The following is a 26645-nucleotide window of genomic DNA, read 5'->3' as shown; positions in this document are numbered from 1 at the left end:
TGATGCATTCTGTTGCTATATCAGAATTATATTTTGATTTGTTATTTGGTTTTCCAGAGTTGACTTCACTTCTCCATCTACCTATCTATCTCTCTGTATGATTATCTAGCTCTTTCTCTATCTCTATCTGATTATCTATCTCCTCATTGATTGTTTTATTTATCTATCTATCATACTATCTCTGTCTGTTTCTGTCTAGCTAGCTATCTCTGTCAGTCTGTGATCCAGTTGGTCTGTGGCATCTAAAAGACTAGTCAGTCCTATTGCAGAAAATATCAGATCGATCAGTCATTATTAGATAGAGCTACTGCGAGCTGAAGCCAATGATGATTGATTCCAATACCATATATAGATAGTGCTAGCTGTGGCAATTGTTTGGTGAAATCAACAGTAGGTCAATCAATTGCTGGGTTAATGTAATGTTAGATTAAGTCAATACTAGGTGAAGTACTGCAACCTGAAGCCAATGAAAGGTCGAGCTAATGCCAGGGAAAGCTCATGCTAGATATCCGCCAAAACTAAAACAAAAACTTTGAGCAAGAAAATTGCACACTTTGAGCAAGGAAGTTATACATAACCAAGAATCTCCAAAAAGAGTTAGTTGCTGTAAACTCCACTAATGTCACTCAACGGCCACCCATCCAAAGAAAAACCTTCATAAAGCTTCATAAATGAACAGAGAAAAAGGAATGAGAGGTAATTTTCCAGTTCCATGTACTACAATGACACTGATGTATGGTCAGATCACTTTTCCATGGTCATATCTTATTTGCATATTTTCGGTGAGCTTTCAACACTGAACAAGTTTTGAGCGGCAGTTTACCAAGGGGGTACTGATAGGGAATCCCAGCAGTTCCTCCACAGAGCCGGCAGAAGTGCAGAATTATGGAGGGAGTAGCCCACAGCAGGTGGTAATAGGAATGAGATTGGGGAGGCAGGGAGGGTGTGAGATGGTGGCACAGTTAGGAGAATTCTTGTAGGGATAGGAAAAGCAATTTGCATGCCTTCTCTTTGAAATTTCTGGGATGTTAGGCAGCACTTCAGCCAATCAATGCTCAGTTCCACTGGGTAGAGGTTGTGCTGCATCCAGTGGGGTCTGTACCCAGGCTGGGAGGCAGTTGAGGTTCCAGGAAGCAGGATTATGGGAATTAACAGATATTATGGCTCTGTGAGAAACAAAAGGCACAATAAAATATAAAAATACACTTCTCTGATAAGAGGATTTGTCTCCATCTCTATCCAGGCCAGAAGACTGGGAAAGTTTTGCAAACCAGCAAAGAATGACGACAATTTCTTCCTCTTTATTGATTTTTACTATGAGAGAAAGCTCGGAAGAAATATAAAAACAGACAGTAAAAGCTTCTGTCAGTATATAAAAAGGAAAAGAATAGCAAAACTGAGCATTGACCCTTTAACGGGTGAGACCGGGGAGTTAATAATGGGAAATGAGGAAATGACAGAGGGTTTGAACATGTACTTTGTATCCATCTTCACAGCAGAAGGAACAAAAAGCATCCTAAGAAAGGCAGAAAATCAAGAGGCAAAAGGGAGGGAGGAACTTTAAACTACCCTGATTACTAGAGACAAAGTACTTGGAAAACTAATGGAACTTAGAGTTGGAACTGATGGCCTGCATCTGAGGGTCTTAAAGGAAGTGGCTGCAAAATTCCCAAGATTCCAAAAAGATGCCAGTGGATTGGAAAATGACAAATGTATTCAAGAAAGGAGGGAGACAGAAAGCTGTTAGCCTAATTGGTAAAATGCTAGAATCCATTATTAAAGAGGGGGCAGCAAAGTATTTGGAGAATCATCATGCTATCAGGCAAAGTCAACATAATTTTGTGAAAGGGAAATAGTGTTTGACAAATTTATTAGATTCCTTTGCGGATATAACGAGCAGGGTGAATAAAGGTCAGCCAATAGATGTTACGTATTTAATTTCCAAAAGGCATTTTATAAGATGCCACATGAGAGGTTGCTGCACAAAATAAGAGTTTATGGTATTTAGGATAATATTTTGATATGGATAGAGAACTGATTAACTTAATAGGAGTCAGGATAAATGGATCTATTTCATACAATCATAGAACCAAAAAATCCCTACTGTGCAGAAGGAGGTCATTTGACCCATCAAGTTTGTACCAACTCTACAACAGAGCATTCCACCCAGGTGTACCTCCACCCAGGTGTACCCCCACCCCCCACCCTATACCCATAACCCCATGCATTTTCCCTACCAATCCCCCTAACCTGCCATCTTAGGACACTAAGGGGCAATGTTGCATGGCCAATCCACTTAACCTGCACATCTTTCAGGTTGACAAACTGCAACTAGTGGGATGCTGCAGTGATCAGTGCTTGGACCTCAATTATTTATAATCTATGTTAATATCTTGGATGAACAGACCAATTGTATGGGCCAAATTTGTTAATGATACAAAGTTTGACAGATAAGCAAGTTGTGTGGAGGATCCAGAGACTGCAAAGGGATATTGATAGATTAAGTGGGTGTGCAAATATTTGGCAGATGGATTATAATGTGGGAAAATGTGAGGTTGTCCACTTTGGCAGGAAGAATAGGAAAACAAAATATTATTTGAATGCAGAGAGATAAAGAATGTTGCAGAGGGATATGGCTGTCCATTTATATGAATACCAAGAAGTTAGCACACAGGTACAGCAAGTGATGAGGAAGGCAAATGGAATGTTGGCCTCTATTGCAAAGGAGAATGGATTATAAATTAGGGAAGTCTTGCTAAAACTGTGCAGGGCATTTTTGAGACCACACACGTAATGAGTATAGTTTTGGTCACCTTACCAAAGGAGGGACATAGTTACATTGGAAGCAGTTCAACGAAGGTTCAATAGGCTGATTCCTAGGTTGAAGGATTTGTCTTATGAGCGAAGGTTGGGCCTGTACTCACTGGAGTTTAGAAGAATGAGGGATAATCTGATTGAGACATATAAGATTCTGAGGGAACTTGACAAGGCATTTGCTGAATAGATATTTCCTCTTGGGGAATCTAGTACTCACGGCACATTTACAATAATAAGCACCCTCCCATTTAAGATGGAGATGACGAGGAGGCATCTCTTATCTCAGAGGGTTGTTAATCTTTGGAATTCTCTTCCACAGAGCAATGGAGACTGGGTAATTTTTTACATTCAAGGCTGTTTTTTGAGAATTAAGGCTGCATTCCGATCAGCCTTGGACTTTGTGAATGATGGAGGAGGTTTAAAGGATCAAATGGCCTACTCCTCCTTATATTCTTATGTTTTTATATTCTCAACCCCCTCTTCACTGAAGTATGGTCCCTGTTGTAGTCATGGTAAGCGCGAATCCTATTTGTCCACAGTAAAGTTCCACAAACAGCATTGGGTTAAGTGATCAAATAATCTGCTTGAGGGATGTGGGTTGAAAGTTAAGAACTGGCCAGCAAGCCAGGAAAACGCCCCTGTTCTTCATCAGCTATTAGCTGTGGCTCAGTGGGTAACACTCCTATCTCTGAGTCAGAAGAAGTCCCATGCCAAGACTTCAGCACAAAAGCATGAATTTGATCTAATGAGCATTCAGTCCCTGCACCAGTCTAAAAGTGTAAATTATAATTGAGGAAGTTAAAGTCTAGTGACTAGTTCAAACTGGATTATAAGAGTGTAATTCAATTACATCATCAGCTGAAGAAAAGTATAAAAGATGATCAGGACTATACCAGTTCTAGCTGTACAATAGCTGCATTGTGGATGTAAACAATTTACTGGGCTTTTAGCCAATTTAAAATGAAACAATGTTGTTATCGTCCCATTTTTCCTCTTTTTTTCTAGTGATGTATGAGCATAAACGGTGAACATGACGGCAATTATATGTTTCTAAACCGGCTGTGTTTTTCCAGCACTTTCTGTTTGTATTTCAGATCTCCAGCATCTGCAGTATTTTGCAGTTATCCTTGGTATCTTGACTAACAATTGTCCCTGAATCAACATTACAAAAAACTGAGTATGTGGTTATCATCACACACACCGCTGTGTGAGGCAGCTTGTGGTGTGCACGTTGTCTGTCGCATTTCCTATGTTGCAACAGTGGCTGTGCTTCACTGGGAGTGAAATGCTTTGGGATGCCCTGTGGCCATGGGGGCATTATGTAAATGCAAATGTCACAGCAAATGTCTGGGTCCACAGATGGGACCGCTCTATTTTGGAAGCTGAACTCAGCCAAGAACAACAGGATGAAAATATCCGGCAGGATTTTCTGGTCCTGTCTGCTGTGGGATTGGTCACAAGTGGGATGGAAAATTTGTCGGGCCAATAAAAGGTCTGAGTTTGGGTGGAAATTTCCAGTCCTTGCTACTGACTGTCAGCATTACATACAAACTCTATATTTTGACAGGATCATTCCAGTTCTGTTGCTAATTGCACACCCGTTAGCACGGTCAGTCAGGCTTATCAGTAATGGTTGGGATGGGGAATGGACAAAGTGCTGCATTGTGCTCCCAGAGATGTTCTTCTGAGTTTGGGTCTGAGGCTCACAGATCGAAGAGGAGAAATCACAGGACATCTATCATTTCTGCCTGGGAGTTCTTGCTGCTGACACTGGGCGCCTACAATAAATTTTTCAGCAGTTCGCTTTCACCTAGAAGATGAAAAGTGAACAGATAAAAAAAAAAAGTAAAGAAGCCTAGGGAAAATGGGAGTGTATGCACAAAATGAATGACTGCACACTTCTCTGCATTAAACTTCATCTGCTGCTTGTCTGCCCAATTAACCAATGTGTCAATGTCCTTCTGATGTTCAAGACTAGCCTCATTACAGTTGACAACTTTTCCAAACTTCATATCATTTGCAAGTTTTGAAATCATGCACTGAGCACCGCAGTCTGGGTCATTCACATATACATCAGAGAGAACGAGGCTCCCAATACTGACCCCTGGGGAACTCCAATAGAAACCATCCTCCAAACTGAAAACTACCATTTATCACTGTTCTCTGTTTCCTGTTACTCAGCTAATTTCTTATCCAGCTGCCTACTTTGTATTTTATTTCATGAGCTACAATTCTTCTCACAAGTCTGTGTAGCACTGCATCAAATAACTATTGAGAATCCATATACACCACATCAACAGTGCTGCCATTATCAACTTTCTCTGTTACCTCCTCAAACATCTCCAGCAAGTTGGTTAAACTTGATTTTCCCTTAACAAATCCATGCTAACTTTCAATAATTATCCAGTACTTGTCTAAATTACTATTGATTTTGTCCAAGCTATAGTTTCCAGAAGTTTCCCTACCACTGTGCTCAAACTGACTGGTACACAGATGCTGGTTTTATCATTGCACCCTTTTTTGAACAAGGATGTGACATTCACAATTCCCCAGTCCACTGGCACCACTCCTATATCTAAGGAGGACTGGAAGATTATCCCTGGCACCTTTATAATTTCCAGTCTCATTTTCCTCAGTACCCTTGGATGCATCTCAATAAGTCGTGGTATCTTATCAATTTTAAGGAAAGATAACTTTTCTAAATTCACCTCTCTCCCAATTGTAAATTCTTCTAGTGTACTAGTTACCTCCTCTCTCACCTCAGTCTGATCAGCATCATCTTCCTCTGCAAAGTATGTGTTTAAAATCTCCATTTTCTTCTCCTGCATCCAAGTGCAAGTCTCCTTTTTTATTCCTGATTGGTCCTACTCTTTCTTTTACCATATGCCTATAGAAGAATGATGGGGGGGGGGAGGGGAGGGGCTTGACACAGTAGTATTGTTGCTTGACTAGTAACTCGGAGATCCAGGGTAATGCTTTGGGACCTGGGTTTGAATCCCATCACCACAGGTGGTGGAATTTTAAAAACTCAATAAAAAATCTGGAATTAAAAGACTAACAATAACCATGAAATCAGTCTCAATTGTCATAAAAACCTATCTGGTTCACTAATATGCTTTAGGGAAGGATAACTCTTTGTTCTGGCCTCCATGTGACTCCAGATCCACAGCAATGTGATTGATTCTCAAATAGCCTAGCAATGGCAGCACAGTGGTAGGACGGCCTGGTGCCACAGTGGTTAGCACTGCTGCCTCACAGTGGTGGGGAACCCGGGTTTGAATCAACCTTGAGTGTCTGTGGGGTTTGTATGTTCCCCCCGTGTCTGCATGGGTTTCCTCTGGGTGCTCCAATTATCTCCCATGCCAAATTGCCCCGTCTAACATCAGGGGACTTATTCCAAAATTGGAAGAGCTGTCTCACAGACTAGCCAAGCAACAACCTGACATAATCATACTCTCACTTGGAGGAAGCACTGAGGGTGTCAAGGACACAGAATGTACTCTGGGTGGGGGATTTCAATGACAATCACTAAGAGGGGTTCGGTGGTATCACCACAGATCAAACTGGCTAGGTAATAAAGAACATAGCTGGCAGACTGGGACTGCTGCAGATGGTGAGGCAACAAACCAGGGTGAAAATCTTACGTGACTTCATCCTCATCAATGTGCCTGCCGCAGATGCATCTATCCATGGCAGTATTGGTAGGAGTGACCACCGCATAGTCATTGTGAAGGCAAAGGCCTATCTTCACATTGAGGATATCTTCTATTGTGTTGTGTGGCACTGCCACTGTGCTAAATAGGATAGATTTAGAACAGATCTAGCAGCTCAAAACTGGGCAGCCATGAGGTGCTGTGGGCCATCAGCAGCAGCAGAAATGTACTCGACCACAATCTGTAACCTCATATCCCTACTCTGCCATTATCATCAGGCGAGGGGGTCAACCCTGGTTCAATGTCGAGTGCAGGAGCAGGCGTACCTAAAAATAATTTGTAAACCTGGTAAGGCTACAACACAGAACTACTTGCATGCCAAACCACAAGCGGCAAGTAATAGACAGAGCTAAGCAATCCCACAACCAATGGATCAGATCTAAGCTCTGCAGTTCTGCCACATTGAGCAATGAATGGAATTAAACAATTCATTGGAGGAGGGGGATTCACAAGTATCCCCATTCTCAATGATGGAGAAGCCCAGAACATCAGTGTCAAGGTAAAGCTGAAGCATTTGCAATAAACATCAGCCAGAAGTGCTGCATGGATGATCCATTTCAGCCTCCTCCAGAGGTCCCCAGTATCACAGATGCCAGTCTTCAACAAATATCGAGAAATGGCTGAAGGCACTGGGTACTGCAAAGGCTATAGGCCCTGACAGTATTCCAGCAATAATACTGAAGACTTGTGTCCCAGAACTTGCTGCACCCCTAGCCAAACTTTTCCAGTACAGCTACAAAACTGACATCAACCCGGCAATGTGGAAAATTGCTTAATGTCTTGTGTACAAGAAACAGGACAAATCCACCCCATCTGTATACTCTTGAGTAATGTAAAGTGATGAAAAGGGTTATCAACAGTGCCATCAAGCGGCACTTACTGAGCAATAATCTGCTCACTGACACCTCAGTTTGAGTTCCACCAGAGTCACTCAGCTCCTGACTTCATTACAGCTTTGGTTTAAGCATGGATAAAAGAGCTGAATGTCAGTAGTGAGGTGAGAGTGACTGCACTCAACATCAAGGCAGCATTTGACCAAGTATGGGATCAAGGAGCCCTGGCAAAACTGGAATCAGTAGGTCTTGGGGGGGAAATATTGGAGTCATACCTGGCACAAAGGAAGATGATTGTGGTGATTGAAAGTCAAGCACATCAGCTCCAGGACATCACTGCAGGAGTTCCTCAAGGCAGTGCCCTAGACCCAGCCATCTTAAGCTGCTTCATCAATCTCCTTTCTTCCATTTATAAGGACAGAAGTGGGGATGTTTGCCGATTGTGCAGTAATGTTCAGTATCCTTTGTGACTGCTTAGATAGTGAAGCATTCCATGTCCAAATGCAGCAAGGCCTGGGGAATATCTGGGCTTGGGCTGACAAGTGGCAAGTAATATTTGCATGATACAAGTGTCAGGCAATGACTGTCTCCAACAAGAGAGGATCTAACCATCGCCCCTTGATACTCGATGGCATCACCATTGCTCAATCCCATATTATCAACATTCTGGGGCTTACCATTGACCAGAAACTGAACAATACTAATCATATACAGTGACTACGAGAGCACATCAAGGGCTAGGAATCCTGTGACAAGTAACTTACATCCTCACTCTCCAAAGCCTGTCCACAAGGCACATGCCAGAAATGTAGTGGAATACTCTCCACTTGCTTGGATGAGTGCAGCTGCAACAACACTCATCAAGCTTTACACCATCCAGGACAAAGCAGCCAGCTTGATTGCTACCCCTTCCATGAACATTCAATCCCTCCACCACTGACAAGTGACAGCTGTGTTTACCATCTACAAGATGTACTACAGGAACTTGCCAAGGTTCCTTCCAAATCCACAACCACTGACATCTAGAAGGACAAGAGCAGCAGATACCTGGGAACACAACCACCTGCAAGTTTCCCTCCAAGTCACTCACCATTATGACTTGGAAATATATCGCCATTCGCTCACTCTTGCTTGGTCAAAATCCTGGAACTCCCTACCTAACAGCACTGTGGATGCACTTACACCTCAGGGACTGCAGTGGTTTAAGAAGGCATCTCACTACCACCTTCTCAAGGGCAACTGGGGATGGACAATAAATGCTCCTCTAGCCAGCTTAAAAAAGACCATGGATTTCCCTTTTTAGTTGTCAGCTGCAAGTCTCTTTTCATGCTCTTTCCTTGCATTTCTTTTTTTTTCACTTCTCCTCTGATCATTCTAAGTTCAGCCTGATGCTCCATTGTATTGTCAACCTGACATCTGTGATACATGTACCCCTTCCTTTTCACCTTCACATCTATCTCTCTTGGGGATGAAGTGGAAATGGTCGACAGCTTCAAGTTTCTTGGTGTCCAGATCACCAACAACCTGTCTTGGTCTCTCCACGCCACCGCTATAGTTAAGAAAGCCCACCAATACCTCTCTTTTCTCAGGAGGCTAAGAAAATTCAGTAAATCTGCCACGACTCTCACCAACCTTTGCAGATGCACCATCGAAAGCATTTTTTCCAGATGTATCGCAGCTTGGTATGGCTCCTGCTCTGACCAAGACCGGAAGAAACTACAAAAAGTTGTGAACATAGCCCAGTCCATCGCGCAAACCAGCCTCCCATCCTTCGACTCCATCTACGCTTCCTGCTGCCTCGGAAAAGCAGCCAGCATAATCAAGGACCCCACGCAGCCCGGACGTACTCTCTTCCACCTTCTTCCATCGGGAAAAAGATACAAAAGTCTGAGATCACATGCCAACTGACTCGAGAACAGCTTTTTCTCTGCTGCCATCTTTTGAATGGACCTACCTTATATTAAGCTGATCTTTCTCTTCACCCTAGCTATGACTGTAACACTATATTCTGCACCCTCTCCTTTCCTTCTCCCCTGTGTACTCTATAAATGGTATGCTTTGTCTGTATAGCGCACAAGAAACAATACTTTCCACTGTTAACCAATACATGTGACAATAATAAAGCAAATCAAATTGTCATCTAGAGCACTCTATGTTTATTTGTCCTTCATTTTACCTTCAAGGGAATATACCTTGACATTGCCTGCAATATTTTTTCTTTTGAAGGTAGCCCATTGTTCACCTACCGTCTTTTCTGACATTTGATTTCAACTCGCTCAATTCTAATGTATTCTCATCCATTGAAATCAGCTTTCCCCCACATAATTGTCCCTGCTCTGGATTTTTTCTTGTCCTTTTCCATGGCCAACCTAAACTTTATAAAGTAATGGTCACTGTCCCCTAATTGCTCTCCCGCCAATATTTAATCCACTTGGGCCAACTTAATACCCAGGACCAGATCCAGCAGTGAATGCCCTCTTCTTGGACCAGAAACAAATTGCTTTGGAAAATTATCTTGAACACACCTCAAGAACTCTCACCCCTCTTGCCCCTTTGCACTATTCCTATGCTAATCTATCTTTGGATCATTGAACCCTCTCCACCACCGCCGCCCCCCCCCCCCCCCCCCCCGAATCATAATTACTCTATAATTCTTGCACGTCTCTGTCATTTCGTTGCAAATTTGTTTCTCTACGTTCCTTCCACTAGTTGGTGGTCTATATACCACACCAATCAATGCTATTGCACATGAAGTAGGAGTAGGAATAAAAATGGTTTCATTTTAAATTGACTAAAACCCCACAGGACACAATTTTTTGGCTATGAATTATTTGCATCCACAGTGCAGCCATTGTACAGCTAGAATAGAAATAGGACAGTTTATCTTATGCAATTTTCATCACCTCATGATCTAATTGAATTATACTCTTCTAATCCAGTTCTAACTAATTACCTTTGTCAATTAGAAGTTACAATTTTTGACTGGTGCAAAGAGTGAATGCTCATTATATCAAATTCATTCTGGTTTTTTTTCTGGAGTAGTTGATTGCAAGTTGTATTTTGGTAAATGTCTTATCCTATCCATGTGAATATGTCAATAAATTCTAGACTCAGCCATCTGGAGGAAAGTAGATATCCACAGGCTCAGATTTCCAGCAATTGCAATATTTTACTTACGATAAAAAAGTAATGCTATTCATTTGCAGATCCAAGTTTGAATCAACTTCATCAATGTGAACGTTGCTGAACACCTGAAATGAAATGTTCATTCATTTTGGGGAGCGCAAGCCTTATTAAATAATGTTTGCACTCTGGCACGTGAATTTGCAACTGACTGCATTTGTTTCAAAGATGTAGCATCGTAAAATATGAATGTATATTTGTTGAATAATATGGTTGGTATTATTGCATCAGAACTGGAATTTGGCTGACTCATTTTCCTGTCACTCCATTCATAATAGAAATATACTGTACTGCTGTCAGCCATCAGAAGGTGCATTTTGTGCAGTATTTTAGTTCAAAGATCGTTAATACATCTGTGTATTTTACATAGTCAAATGGAAATCTAAAAGGAAAAGTATTCCTGTCAGATCAGACTGTATCTTTGTAATTTTCATGCAAGCATCATCGGCCTGTGGACAGATTCATTGTTGGTTTTGTATTCTTTATTGTTCTAGCCTGAGCGTACTGCCATTATGGATAAAATCAATATGAAAAATCTATTAACTTCCTTCCTAATAAGTTTATAAAGCCCAGGAGACCTGAAGGAAGATTGCCTTGGTGTGCTATTTTCACCAACATCATAAACAAGTGTTTAAAAAGTGTTTTGCAGCTAATACTGAGGAAACTTTCCATTTGAATAACCACCTCAAGCATGGCGCTTATTTCAGCTTGGTTGCAAAAGACCGAGATTTATTTATTTTTCTGCTACCATCCTGGTAGTCATATCATGACAGAACAATAATAAAGTTGTTGAGTAATTATGGTAATCAATCTCTATCCAGATACAACAGAGGAAACATTTGTGGAAAACCTTGGGAACCACAGGCCCATTGTCATCTGTTTCTCCTTAATATTTTTGTGTTGGAGATTTTATTGTTTCTATTATAATCAAATCTAGGTTAGTTTTCTCTCCCTTGTTGAATCTTTTATAAGAGGAGTCATAAAATAGTCATTCATTAACTCTAGAAATCTCTGTCTTATGAGTAGAGATGTTACTACTCTAGTTGAGATCTGCAGCTATTATAGCTGATCCGTTACTCATAGCCCTTATCTTCATTAATAATTCATCCCAGTTTCAGATCAATGCTTTCACCCTGGCCTAGATGGGGATGGTGGTGTGTGTTTGGGAGGAGGGGTGGGGGGGGCGGGGTGGGGGGGGAGCGGTGAGGTATAGCATACCATTGGTAATTTTTTTACTGAAGACAACATCAATCAATTCTACGTAAAGTGGTTTTGTGGCTTCTTTGCCTTTTTTCACACCCTATTTTGTTCCTCAAAACTGAAGTACATACATACCACCACCACTTTTTTTCTTGATACTGCCCCTTCTAAACAATGTATATCCTTCCAGATATATGTGTCACATTGATTGGAATCATTTTGGAATTCTAATGACATTCCACCTATCAACCTCTACATGATCTTCCAGACTGTACATTTTATTTGCCAGAATCTTTGCATTAATGCAAACACCTTTTCACCTTTTTATTGCAGGAGTGCAACTGAAATTCTCCTCTTAGACCTTGAACTTGTGCTGTTGGATTTGTGGTGTAAAAGTGTCAATACATTTGTCTGAAGATGTTCACCCACTGAAAGAAGGAAGATGTTCTGTAGTAATGTGCTGGCAAACACATATTATACTGCTGCCAATGCATCCACTGATTGTTATTCCTCTCCAATGGCTGGGCAGGAAGCTTTTATTGAGTACCTTTTCCACCAGTGTGTTGCAACCTAGTCAGAAACACCTCACTGAAAGCACTAATCAACAGCCCCAACATTCTACCATTCTATAATCGATAGAGTTCTCTCGACTGTAATGCTGTGGCCAATTAATTCAGCCTTCAGTGGAAACTAGAAATATAAAATGTAAATCAATACTCTGCATCTAACTATGGAATATGAATTTCCTTTGTTTCTTTGTGTGAAGCTACAGTAGGTACATTTGTACCACTGCTCAACATTGCGAGTGAAATTGTCAATTTGTTTTCAAAAAAGGCATTTCTGCAGGCCAGCAATGGAGACCTTCACAAATACATTCACAATGTTGCTATGTAAAATAAGACCCGTAAGACATAGGAGCAGAATTAGGCCACCTGGCCCATTGCGCCTGCTCCGCCATTCAATCATGGCTGATATTTTTCTCATCCCCATTTTCCTGCCTTTTCCCCATAACTCCTGATCCCCTTATTAATCAAGAATCTATCTATCTCTGTCTTAAAGACATTCAATGACCTGGCCTCCACAGCCTCCTGCGGCAAAGAGTTCCACAGATTCACCACTCTCTGGCTGAAGAAATTCCTCCTCATCTCTGTTTTAAAGGATCGTCCCTTTAGTCTGAGGTTGTGCCCTCTGGTTCTAGTTTTTCCTACTAGTGGAAACATGCTCTCACCGTCCACTCTATCCAGGCCTCGCAGTATCCTGTAAGTTTCGATAAGATACGTCCCCCACCCCCCATCCTTCTAAACTCCAACGAGTACTGACTCAGAGTCCTCAACCATTCCTCATACAACGAGCTCTTCATTTCAGGAATAAGCAGACATTTGAACCTCAATATTTTTAGTTATTTCATTTTTTAAAAACAGCTAGTAAAGGCTAGTTTGCATCTCCCTCTATGCACTTTGAAGTCTTCTTTTCACAGCCCTTATTTGACAAGGAAGTTAATTTGTGTCTTCATGGTGGCGAAGTAAGTAGAACTTATTGTGTCTGGGCTTTCTCTGAGTGCCGATATCATCCTAACTTTTCCATTCCAGCCTCGCAATGGATAACAAAATAAATAAAATTTCTGCCACCTTGTGGCAGTTCTTTGCAAAGAAACTATTGGCTGGATTTTATGCCGAATGCCTACGTAGTTTAAGGCAGATCTGGGATGTTGGAGGCAGAAATTATGGCAGAATCTTTGTCCTGATTCCGCAGTGCCTTTGCCACTACTGAGATTTTCCAGATGAAATGATGGCTGATATTGAATGCCTCCAACCAGATTTCCATCAGCATAGTCAAATGATCAATAAATAACACGATGATATCAAATAGATAGAACTAGAACTAGAGGGCACAGCCTCAAAATAAACGGGGGTCGGTTTAGAACAGAGTTGAGGAGGAACTTCTTCTCTCAGAGAGTGGTGAATCTCTGGAATTCTCTGCCCACTGAAGTGGTGGAGGCTACCTCGTTGAATATGTTTAAATCACGGATAGATGGATTCCTGATCGGTAAGGGAATTAGGGGTTATAGGGGTCAGGCGGGTAAGTAGAACTGATTCACTTCAGATCAGCCATGATCTTATTGAATGGTGGGGCAGGCTCGAGGGGCTAGATGGCCTACTCCTGCTCCTATTTCTTATGTTCTTATATGCCCGTCATTAACAACTTAGTAATGCTAGTTGTCAGGAATGCTGTAATATCCTTGGCTTCAAGCATCATTCTGAGAGCAGTAGAAAGGTTTACAAGGTGGGGTAGCACAGTGGTTAACACTGCTGCTTCACAGCGCCAGGGACCTGGGTTCAATTCCGGCCTCGGGTCACTGTCTGTGTGGAGTTTGTATATGCTCCCCGTGTCTGTGTGAGTTTCCTCCGGGTGCTCTGGTTTACTCCCGAAGTCCAAAGATGTGCAGGTTAGGTGGATTGGCCATGGTAAATTGCCCCATTGTGTGAGGGGGTCTAGCAGGGTAAATACGTGTGTCAAGGGGATAGAGCCTGGATTTGTGGTTGGTGCAGAGTCGATGGGCCGAATGGCCTCCTTCTGCACTGTAGGGCTTCAATGGATTCTATGAAAATGGAGGACTGCTTTTCCACGGCATCCCAAGTGATTCGATTGGGTTCGGCGGAGGCTTTTCAAAACACAGTTTTATTGACCTCCAGCCACACTGTGTTATGGAAGATGCTGCAGGGATTTTACATTCCATCCACCAAGCAGACACTGGGACATGTGTAAGGGCCACCCTGTCACTGATCCAGGATTCCGATAGATTTTAGCTTATGTCAGTATAATGCACTTTAACTTTCTCCATGTGGGCTCATTTAACTATGAGCTTTAATATCTCTTCTTGCCTTTGATTTTTCAGCTTCTAACAATAGCTATAAATTTATTTTTCCCCACTTGCTTTTCTTTTCTAAATTTGAACTTTGCTGCTGTGGTATCATTCGACAGTTGTCGACAAACTCATACTGCCTCACCCGAATGGCCAGTCTTTACATGTTAACCAAGTCAGTGAAATCCTAAAACCATGTCGTATTAACTTATCAACATAACAGCTTGTCTTGAAAGTAGCATTTGTGCTATAATTTCAGGGCCATTTTAACTGTGTGTTTTGTCAAGCTCAAGTATTCTTGCTTGAATTCCACACAGTGCCTCCATCAAACAGAGGTACAAAGACCAATTGCAATGTTCCAATTCACTGTTATTCATTGCAATTTTTCATAATATTATTCTGGATATTGCTTTGTTTTAACAAAAATGTAAACCAAACTGTCATCTCATTTTTCAAACCAGTTTAATAGTGTAACTGCATTTGCCAGTTTACCTGTCACCACAAGCTCTCATAAAACACAGTCTAACAAATATGTGACTGTTCTTTAATGCTATTTTGCAAACTAGACATTGGCCGGAATTTTACCACCCCGCCCGTCACGGTAACCTGAGCGGGCGAGGGGCGGACTATGGAAAGATCTGTTGATCTCGGGCAGGACTTTAGGTTTTCGGGACAAGGACGGCCGTAAAATCCTGCCCACTGTTATTTTTGGTTTTATTTCTATTTATAATGGAGCATTTCATTTTTAAAATAGAACGATTATTTCAGTAAGATATGTGGTGTGGCATTCAGTGACTAAGTTAGGCAAAAAATGTTCAATTAATGCTCAGTTGGGTAATTGACACTGGGCGGGATTTTCCAGCCTCACTGGCCCCAAAATGAGAAAATCCTGCCCAAGGTCAACGGACCTTTCCATGGTCCGCTCCTCACCCACTCCAATTCCCAATGCGAGCAAGATTGTAAATTCTGGCCTATATGTAAAGTAATCAATATTAACAAATTAACTGTATTGTAATAAAAGCTTCAGTTTAAAAATAGCACCACTATATTTTTAAAAATGAACATTTTGGTAAGAAAAATAAAGGTGCCATATCTTGGAAAATAATATCTAAATGGGATAGAAAAATAAATGGAACTCAAATATAAATGTGCGAATCAGTAAAAGTATCAATGCAGGTTGTTTTTTTAAGAGGGATAGCATTTCTTTTATTCATTCACAAGATGTGAGCAAGGTCAGCATTTGTTGCCCATCCGTAATTACCCTTGAAACTAATTGGCTCACTGAGCAGTTTGGAGTCTGGAGTCGCATGTGGGCTAGACTGGGGACAGATGGGCATTAGTGAACCAGATGGATTTGTACAGTAATCGATGATGGTCACCATTACTGAGACTAGCTTTATATTCTTGATTTGTTCATTGCGTTTAATTCCACCAGCTGCACTGATCCAGGAACAATTCCCTGAAAAGTAGAGAAGCTATGCTAAATTTGTATCGAGCCTTCATTAGACCACACTTGGAGTGTACAACATGGTTGGCATATGATAAAAAGGATATTGAGACACTTCAGAAAACTCAGAAAGGATTTACAAAGATGGTATCAGAAATGAAAAGTTTATGTTCTTTTCTCTTGAAAAATAGAAGATGGAGGGGTGATCTAATAGAGGTCTTGAAACTATGAAAGATTTAGATAGAGTGGACAGAGAATGTATTTCCACCTGTGGAAAAGAGGAAAACTAGAGGCCATCACTATGAGGTAGACAACAAGTATTAAATAAGGAACTCAGAAGAATCCTTTGTTATGCAGAGAGTGGTGAGATGGCAGAATTCACTATACAGGGAGAAGTTGAACCGAACAGTTTAAAGATATAAGGCTGTAACTTCCAAAATCCAAGTCGTTTGATTTTGGGGTGGGGCGGGTGGGGAAACCCCAAAGATGTCGAGGGCGAATGGAGGGCTGTGACAAGTGGCGTTCCTCAGGGACCTGGTATGGAGGGCATTAGCTATGAGGAGAGGTTGGAGAAACTTGGTTTGTTCTCACTGGAACGACGGAGGTTGAGGGGCGATCTGATAGAAGTCTACAAGATTATGAAAGGCGTGGATAGTCAGAAGCTTTTTCTCAGGGTGGAAGAGTCAATTACTGGGGGCACAGGTTTAAGGTGCGAGGGGCAAGGTTTTTTTACACAGAGTAGTGGGTGCCTGGAACTCATTGCCGGGGGAGGTAGTGGAAGCAGATAAGGTAGTGACTTTTAAGGGGCGTCTTGACAAATACATGAATAGGATGGGAATAGAGGGATATATTCCCCGGAAGGATAGGGGGTTTTAGTTAAGTCGGGCAGCATGGTCGGTGCAGGCATGGAGGGCCGAAGGGCCTGTTCCTGTGCTGTAATTGTCTTTGTTCTTTATGTGCTGGGGTTCCCAGGTAAGGGTTGCATGGCATTTACCCAAACTTTCCTTGGGCAATTGGGAGTCAAAAGTGTGATTTAAATCACAAACGTAGGGTGGTTGTGCCTGTGTTACATTGATACCCTGAAAAATTTAGAAGAATTGAAACCTCTTCTAATCTCAAAAGTAAAGTAAAGTTTATTTATTAGTCACAAGTAGGCTTACATTCATACAGCAATGAAGTTATTGTGAAAATCCCCTCATCGTCACCTGTTCGAGTACACTGAGGGAGAATTCAGCATGGCCAATTCACCGAGCCTGCACATCTTTGGAGTGTGGGAGGAAACCGGAGCACCTGGAGGAAACCCACGGAGACACAGGGAGAACTTGCAAACTCCACACAGACAGTGACCCAAGCCAGGAAACAAACTCGGGTCCCTGGCGCTGTGAGGCAGCAGTGCTAACCATTGTACCACCATGCCACTGTGTAACTATTGCACAGACTGCCACCAAACACCCCCCCCCCCACCCCCCGCACCACCACCACAGGACACCCCTAACATCACCGAACCCCAAGGGAATTACCCCCAATGGGTTTCACCCAAACCCAATCCCCCCAGAGGTTTCCCCGCATCACCCCATGGGACACCAACGACCACTGCCACCTTAGGCTTCCCTCTCCACCCCAAACAACCCACCACTGTAGGTCGACAACAATAGACAGGGGCTTTCCAAGCAACGGAATTCAACTCCCCCCTCACCCACATGGGACACTTTCCTGCCCCACCCCCGCCAAGCCAAGCTCAACTCTCATGCCTTCCCTGCCCCCACGCACCAGGCCTGATTTTCACCCCTAAACTGCTGGACCTGATCTGTACCCCACTCCCCATCGAGGCCTGACATCCCGCTGAGATCAGTGGCACCCTCCCGGCACCCTTGCCCCTTGCCCGAGGCCTGCTTCCTTCACCCACAATACAGGGACCTTGTCTCACCACCTCCCCGAGGTCCGACCCTCCTGATAACCCCTGAGACATGAGCACCTTCCCATGGCAGTATCAAGCCCACCTTGCCCATCTGCCACCCTCCTGTCTCGAGTCGAGCCCCCCAACACACACGAGAGCTAAACCCCTTCCCATTCCTTTGAAGCCCAAACACTCACCCTCACCACTCTCCCAAGTCTCGAACCCCACTGATACACACCCAAGATCTGAACTCCCTTCCCCAATAGCCATTGTCCCCAGGATCGCTTTCATGCACTCTATATCTATGTTAAGCTTGTAAGGGTGGACCAGCGGCTAAAAATTTGAACAGTGGATTAATGACTAATTTCATGCTGCTACGACATGGTGACTGCACGAGTGGTATTTTCCATGAATAAAATGCTGCCCCCAACCAAAATGATTTAGGGCTGTAACCTCCTGGGTCCCCAGTATTGAATTTAAGGAATACGCCAAAGATGCACTGGGGAATCCCTTTGGGAAGTTCCCACGTAAGGGATTACCCGGCAATTATCCGGAAGAGCTACCTTTCCCTGGACAATTGCACTGCGCTAGGGAGTGTTTGACAAAATGATTTAAATCACTAACTTTGATGTTTCTGCTGGTTTTACACCAATAGTTACTCTGAAAAAGTTGGAAGGAAGAAAAAAATCACTTTGAAATTCAGAATGACTATTTTAAAGACCTAGACTGAGCCCTGCACATAACTACCCCCACACTCCCGAATGCACAGGGGACCCCCAAACCCTCCAGAGGACCACCCCCCCAACACACCAACCTCCAACCAAGCATCCTCCCTCCCACTACCTGACTGTGCTCAAACTCCATATCTGCACCACTTCCCCAAAACTGCCCCGACAGCCCCCATGTCCAGACCCGTGTCCCCAAGTTGTGCCGCCCTCTGACCAACCCGACAGTCCCCCAACTCTGATGTCTAAACCACCACCCCCACATCCCATTCACTTAGCTTTGAAACTAACCTTCTACCTTTCAATGGTCCCTTTAAACTCACCTGCTGTAGAAAGGGGGCATGTCCTCCTCCTCTCAGCTCTTCTTGCAATCTGCTGCTAGAGCGCCTGAACTTCTTCATTGTTTCAGTCTCATCCAGCCTGAATCAGAATGGTCGGGCAAGACGGGGACCTTGTATTTCAAGCAAAGGTATGTGGCTAAAATGTGATAATTTGCTGCTGATTGCCACTCTAAGAATGTTATGAGGCCTTATGCTTGTTACACAATTGAACTACATTTTTCATGAATTGCATTGCCAGTGCAGTGCCATATATGTAGATCATACATCCCAACGATTGAATCAAACAGCATGGTCTTTCAGTTGTTCATAATACAGTAAGAAGTCTCACAACACCAGGTTAAAGTCCAACAGGTTTATTTGGTAGCACAAGCCGCTAGCTTTTGGAGCACTGCCCCTTCACCAGGTAAGTGGGAGTTCTGTTCGCAAACAGGGCATATAAAGACACAAACTCAATTTACAAAATAATGGTTGGAATGCGAGTCTTTACAGGTAATCAAGTCTTAAAGGTACAAACAGTGTGAGTGGAAAGAGGGTTAAGCACAGGTTAAAGAGATGTGTATTGTCTCCAGCCAGGACAGTTAGTGAGATTTTGCAAGCCCAGGCAAGTCGTGGGGGTTACAGATAGTGTGACATAAACCCAAGATCCCGGTTGAGGCCGTCCTCATATGTGCGGAACTTGGCTATCAGTCTCTGCTCAACAACTCTGCATTGTCGTGTGTCGTGAAGGCCGCCTTAGAGAACGCTTACCCGAAGATCAGAGGCCGAATGCCCGTAACCGCTGAAGAGAACACTCTTGCCTGGTGATTGTCGAGCGGTGTTCATTCATCCATTGTCGTAGCGTCTGCATGGTCTCCCCAATGTACCATGCCTTGGGACATCCTTTCCTGCAGCGTATCAGGTAGACAACGTTGACCAAGTTGCAAGTGTACGTACCGTGTACCTGGTAGATGGTGTTCTCACATGAGATTATGGCATCCTTGTCGATGATCCAGCATGTCTTGCAGAGGTTGCTGTGGCAGGGTTGTGTGGTGTCGTGGTCACTGTTCTCCTGAAGGCTGGGTAGTTTGCTGCGGACAATGGTCTGTTTGAGGTTGTGCGGTTGTTTGAAGGCAAGAAGTGGGGTGTGGGGATGGACTTGGCGAGATGTTCGTCTTCATCAATGACACGTTGAAGGCTTTGGAGAATATATTGTAGCTTCTCCGCTCCGGGGAAGTACTAGATGACGAAGGGTACTCTGTCCGCCGTGTCCTGTGTTTGTCTTCTGAGGAGGTCGGTGCGGTTTTTCACTGTGGCGCGTCAGAACTGTCGTTCGATGATTCAAGCGCCATATCCTGTTCTTATGAGGGCATCTTTCAGCATCTGGAGGTGTCTGTTGCGATCCTCCTCATCCGAGCAGATCCTGTGTATACGGAGGGCTTGTCCGTAAGGCTTCTTTAACGTGTTTAGGGTGGAAGCTGGAGAAGTGGAGCATCGTGAGGTTATCCGTGGGCTTGCAGTACAGTGAAGTCATAGAATCATAGAAACCCTACAGTGCAGAAGAAGGCCATTCGGCCCATCGAGTCTGCACCGACCACAATCCCACCCAAGCCCTACCCCCACATATTTACCCGCTAATCCCTCTAACCTATGCATTTTAGGATTCTAAGGGGCAATTTTTAACCTGGCCAATCAACCTAACCCGCGCATCTTTGGACTGTGGGAGGAAACCGGAGCACCAGGAGGAAACCCACGCAGACACGAGGAGAACGTGCAAACTCCACACAGACAGTGACCCGAGCCGGGAATCGAACCCGAGACCCTGGAGCTGTGAAGCAGCAGTGCTAACCACTGCGCTACCGTGCCGCCCAAGTGCTGAGGTGACCGTCCTTGATGGAGATGCCTGTGTCCAAGAATGCAACCGATTCTGGAGAGTAGTCCATGGTGAGTCTGATGGTGGGATGGAACTTGTTGATGTCATATAGTTGTTTCAGTGATTGTTCACCATGAGTCCAAAGGAAGAAAATGTCATCGATGTATCTAGTGTATAGCATCGGTTGAAAGTCCTGTGCGGTGAAGAAGTCTTGTTCGAACCTGTGCATGAAGATGTTGGCATATTGAGGTGCGAATTTGGTCCCCATGGCTGTTCCGTGTGTCTGGATGAAGAACTGGTTGTTGAAGGTGAAGACATTGTGGTCCAGGATGAAGCGGATGAGTTGTAAAATTGCATCTGGAGATTGGCAGTTGTTGGCGTTGAGTACAGAGGCAATTGCAGCAATGCCATCGTCGTGGGGGATGCTGGTGTAGAGTGCCGAGACATCCATTGTGACGAGGAGTGCTCCTGGTTCCACTACTCCATGTGTGCTGAGTTTCTGTAGGAAGTCCGCAGTGTCGCAACAAAAGCTGGGGGTTCTTTGTACAATGGGTTTCAGGATGCCCTCGACGTAGCCGGAGAGGTTCTCGCACAGGGTCCCATTGCCCGATATGATGGGACGGCCGGGCATGTTTGCCTTGTGTATCCTCAAGAGGCAGTAGAGATCTCCAACGTGGGGAGTACGTGGGATGAGAGCACAGAGGGTGCTCTGAAGGTCCGGATCAAAGGTCTTGATCAGTCTGTTGAGTTGACGGGTGTGTTCTTTGGTCGGATCCGCGGGTAACTGTCTGTAGTGTTCCTCGTTGTTCAGTTGTTGGTACACTTCTTTGCAGTAATCCTTCCTGTTCAGTATGACCATGGCCCCTCTTTTGTCATAATAGACAGAGTACAGATTGTACTCAAGTAGCCCATGTTTGCAAAACCCAAAATGCATCTGTTAGATGTCATTCTGAGTGTGCTAATATTTATACGAATAACCAATTTAAGATACTCAGTCAAGCTCATAGCTTGCTTATGTACTCTTGCTAGAAGCAACATACATTCATATTTGGAGACCCAGTCTCTACAAACCAAAGAAATATGTTTAAACTTAGCATACTGTTTGAATTTCCTGAGTGATTGTGGAGTGCATACTTCCTCGTTGCTTTCTCCATGACAATACTTTGGCCATCAAGGTTGATTTACCAACCAATGAGCACCATTTTCTCCCATACTATAAATTTTTGCAATCATTTGAAATTTGTCCTGATGAGTGCAAGATGAAAAGCTTTGGCAGCATGTGTCTCTTTTCAGCAATATTATACTTCCAAGTGACTGTTGTCCTGCAAATTTCTGTGTAAGAATTTTGTGTCAAAGCTTTTCATCATGAACTTTTTTATAGGTTACAGGATTGTTTGGTCAAGTGTTTGTGACAGACTAGTTTATTGCTAAGCAAATTAAAAGATGACAGTGTATAGAGAAATATTAAAAAATATCTTGCAATCTGGATAGGCTTTTCTTATTTGTGGTTCTCGAATACAGATTGCATGGAGTTTGTTTTGAGTCACTCAAAAAGGTTCTGTAAAACATTTTGGATTTAATTGCATGTTACTTAATAATACATGATGTGTGATTGACAAAGCCATTCCCATTTGGTTTGATGACTTCTTCAAAACATTTTCATTGATCTACATTTTAATTGAGTTCGATTGCTCTCCTGAAGTGGTTCTTCCAGTGGCACCTAATTTCCTGTATCGCTGATACCATTGAAATAGATTATCTGGTCATGATCCCGTTGCTGTTTCTGGGAGCTGTGTGTGTGCAAGTCAGCTGATGCTTTTCCCTGCATAATAGTAACTACAATTCAAAAATACTTCTTGACAGTGGAGCAATATTGAGCGTTCTGATGTGAGTAAACATAGCATAGAAAACAGGGGCAGGGTAGGTCATTTGGCCATTTGAACCTGCTCACATAATCATGGCTGATCATTTATCTCAACACCATACTCCAGTGCTCTCCCCAAACCCCTTGACACCTTTAAGGAAATCTATCTACTTCCTGCTGAAATATATTCAGTGATATGCCTCCACAGCCTTATGAGGATTCCATAAGTTCATAAATTTCTCCTCATCTCAGCCCTAAACAGCATCTCCTGTATCCTGAGACTGTAACCCCTTGTTCTATATCCCACAGGAAATAATGTCCCTGCATCCAGTCTGTCCAGCCCTGTCAGAATTTTATACATTTTAATTATATTCCCTCTCATTCTTATAAATCCCAGTGAATACAGGCCCAGTCAACCCAATCTCCCCTCATGTGACAATCCTGACATCCCACAAATCAGTCTGCTCAACCTTTGCTGCATTCCCTCTTTGGCAAGTACATCCTTTCTTAAATAAGGAGACCAAAATTTCTCAGATTATTCCAGGTGTGGTCTCACCGAGACCCTGTACAGTTCTGTTAAGACATCCTTGCTCTTGTACTCAAGTCCTCTTGCAACGAAACAAACATACCATTTGCATTCCTAACCGCTTGCTGTATCAGCATGCTGGCTTTCAGTGACTGGTGTACCAGGAAACACAGCCCCCCGGTATGTCAATATTTCCCAATCTAACACAATTTGAATAATACTCTGCCATTCTGTTTTTCCGTCTGAAGTGGAAAGATGCTGTATACATATAAATTCTTTCTGCATTTCTCGAATTAAAAGAGCATTTGTCAGTTTGAAATGAGTGGACCATGTTTCACATTTATTTTCCCATATCACCACATTTATCATATATGGTTTACTAATTTTGTTTTAAAAAGATCACGAATTTAAAGATTAATTTCATAGAAGTAATATTGCCAAGTAATATTTCATGGAAGTAATATTGACAGTTTCATGCCTAGCAGTTAATTCAGTGAGTTTAACCAAGCCTTTTCAAAATGAACTGGAAGCTGGCAATCCACCCTGACTGAGTATTTGCATGGTCTGCTGATATGATGTTATGTATTGGATTAAAACTTCCCAAACACATTCCATGGTTGCTGGAGGGAATGCTTCTCTCCCAACAATCAGTTGGACTTGAACCGAGGGCTCAAATTATGATGAAGCAATTATCAATTAGCACTGTTTAAAATGCAAAAAAACCCTCACAATGTTGACCAGGTTCTTAATTAATATATCTCACTGAGCAGTGGCAAATCTACTATGGCAACAGTGAACCAAATTGTTGCAGCAAATCATCTGCTTTGATTTGATTTGATTTATTATTGTCACACGTATTGGTATACAGTGAAAAGTATTGTTTCTTGCGCACTGTGCAGACATAGCATACCATTCATAGAGAAGGAAAGGAGAGCGTGCAGAATGCAGTGTTACAGTCATAGCTATGGTGTAGGGAAAGATTAGCTTAATGCGAGGTAGTCCATTCAAAAGTCTGATGGCAGCAGGGAAGAAGCTATTCTTGAGTTGGTTGGTACGTATCCTCAGACTTTTGTATCTTTTTCCCAATGGAAGAAGGTGGAAGAGAGTATGTCCGGGGTGCGTGGGGTCCTTAATTATGCAGGCTGCTTTTCCGAGGCTGTGGGATGTGTAGACAGAGTCAATGGTTTTTCTTTTCAATCTATCAGCGCTATCTATTGAACAGCGAAATAAAATGACAATGCATTTATTTTATTTGAGATATTTTCATTATACTTCAACATAATTATTTTCAAATCTTTTCTGAAAATCAGTTCATTGATATTTTAAAGACTCTCTCTGTGTTTTCCCCCTTTAGGAATACTACATACTGCATGAAGGTTTCAATGTCACTGATTGTAGCTGAAAACGATACAGGCCTTTGCTACAATGCAAGAATGAAATATTTTGAAAAAGCTGAACTCAGCAAGAGTAAAGAGATTTCATGTCCAGACATTGAGGATTTCATCCTCCCAAACAGTGAGCCTGTGGTATGGTATAAGGTAAGACAGTAATAGTTTATTTTGGATCTGGAACATGTGTTATTTTTAACAAATATTTTCATTGAAGTAATGTTAAAAAACTAAAATTACTGCAAGGCAGCAGAAATGTACGCTATAGTGTACCATTGTTTATGAACAGGAATGCAAGTCAAAGGCCTGGCGACCATCAGTTGTCCAAAAAGGAGACGCACTTCTAATCCGTGAGGTAACAGAAGACGACATTGGAAATTATACATGTGAACTGAAGTTTGGAAGCTTTGTGGTAAGAAGAACCACAGAATTGGCAGTTACAGGTAGGTGCTTGAACTCAATTACTTCAACATTTACATTTGTGAGTATTTTTTTAAATAGACAGATAACTGAAGTATCATTAGTTTCGAATTACTGATTACCTTCAGGCATTTTGATGTGATGATTCTGATGCAGTGCACAAAAATGGTTAGTTAAGTTCTAGTTTTATTATAACTTGCTCCTACTAGCACCAATATAGGATGATTTATCTCCTTTTGCTTCTAAAATTCTATTCAGAGAAACAATGCATGTTGTAATATGTTTCTTTCTCTCTGAATGTTCCACAATGGAAGTAGTGTCCCATTATTCACTCTTTGAGAGCTACTGTTTCTGTTGCTGACAACCCCTCACCTCTGCTGCCAATTCATTTGCAATGGCTCTTGGTTCTTTGATGTTGGAAACAGAGGGGCAAAATACCCAGAAATGATGCAAAATAAGTGCTGGTGAGGGAGGGATGGATTCCAGACAGCTGAGGAGCTTTATTGTGGTTTGGATCTTGGACATACAGTTTTTCCTTCAATATTTGTCCACATGTTGGTCTCCGACCAACTTGCTTCAAGGTGCATATCTAATTCACCAGTGACCACCCAATGCACCATCTGTAAAATGTGAAGTGGGTTTAGCAAGATTTTTCCAAGAAATATAAGACTAACTGACATTTTATTGTGGCTTGTGTTCAGCTAACAATATAACCAAACGTTTTGACAATTTGGAGACATTTCAATTGATATATGAACAAAGTAGATGTGTAGTCCAGATAACTGTTTTAAAAATAATTCTGGCACTAAATCTGAGCAGAGTGAACATCATCTTGGCAGTTTCAAAGTGGTTGCAATTAACTATTAATTATGGCTTCACTCATGGCCATCTCTTTAAGCAAAATTTCCCAGATTTATGAATATAAGGAGAATTAAAAATAGCAAAATTGTGTGACGATCCACTTATAAAATGTGGTGCATAGATCTACAATTTTATTGAACCAATGTAGTTTAATATTATAAAGGAGAAGACACTTAGCAGACTCCAATTTAATGAAAGTAGAAAAATGCAGAGAGCTCTGAAATGACACTTCTAATTTGTCCTATTTTTGTGTGTCAGCACGGAACTGGAGTTTCTGAAGTAATGGAATTCATATTTCATTTCAAGAATGCCAGTGACCAGCCTGAGTCTGCTAAAAGGGCAGTTTAAATTATTCAGATGTTTCATAGTAGCTTCATCAAGGCTCCATTGCTGTCACTGTGAACTCTAGCCATCAGTACTTTTGGGGACAGCAGTATAATCAGTTCCAAATGTTAGTCCCTTCTGGCTTGAAATGCAATTGGATTGCAAAAAATAATGCATTCTGGACAAGTTTTGGCAGGTTTGTGTCTGTTCCTGACAGGTAGCTTGAATATAGAGAAGTGAAAAGATTCAGCATAGTTGGTAATCTTCATGAATAGGGTTACCATGTATTAGTTTTCGTGGCAATCAAATGTAATTAGATTAGAAGAGAATTCTAGTGATCAGTCATGTCCTGCAATCTATCACACACGTGTTTCCATTTTGCATGAATATGAAA

At 42.4% G+C, this 26645-nt stretch overlaps 1 protein-coding gene across 1 annotated transcript in view; it reads left to right on the top strand.

The window, feature by feature from the left end:
- Positions 1-26645, top strand: part of il1rapl1b (interleukin 1 receptor accessory protein-like 1b) — a 904912-nt gene that overhangs the window by 258661 nt on the left and 619606 nt on the right. Inside the window, exons 3-4 of the mRNA XM_078231991.1 lie at positions 24613-24796; positions 24936-25089. Coding sequence (XP_078088117.1) covers positions 24613-24796; positions 24936-25089 — 338 coding nt within the window. The remainder of the gene's footprint in view (positions 1-24612; positions 24797-24935; positions 25090-26645) is intronic.

The sequence above is a fragment of the Mustelus asterias genome, chromosome 17, assembly GCF_964213995.1.
Source record: "Mustelus asterias chromosome 17, sMusAst1.hap1.1, whole genome shotgun sequence".
In the NCBI taxonomy this organism is placed as follows: domain Eukaryota; kingdom Metazoa; phylum Chordata; class Chondrichthyes; order Carcharhiniformes; family Triakidae; genus Mustelus; species Mustelus asterias.
This window is presented reverse-complemented; position numbering and strand designations above follow the sequence as displayed.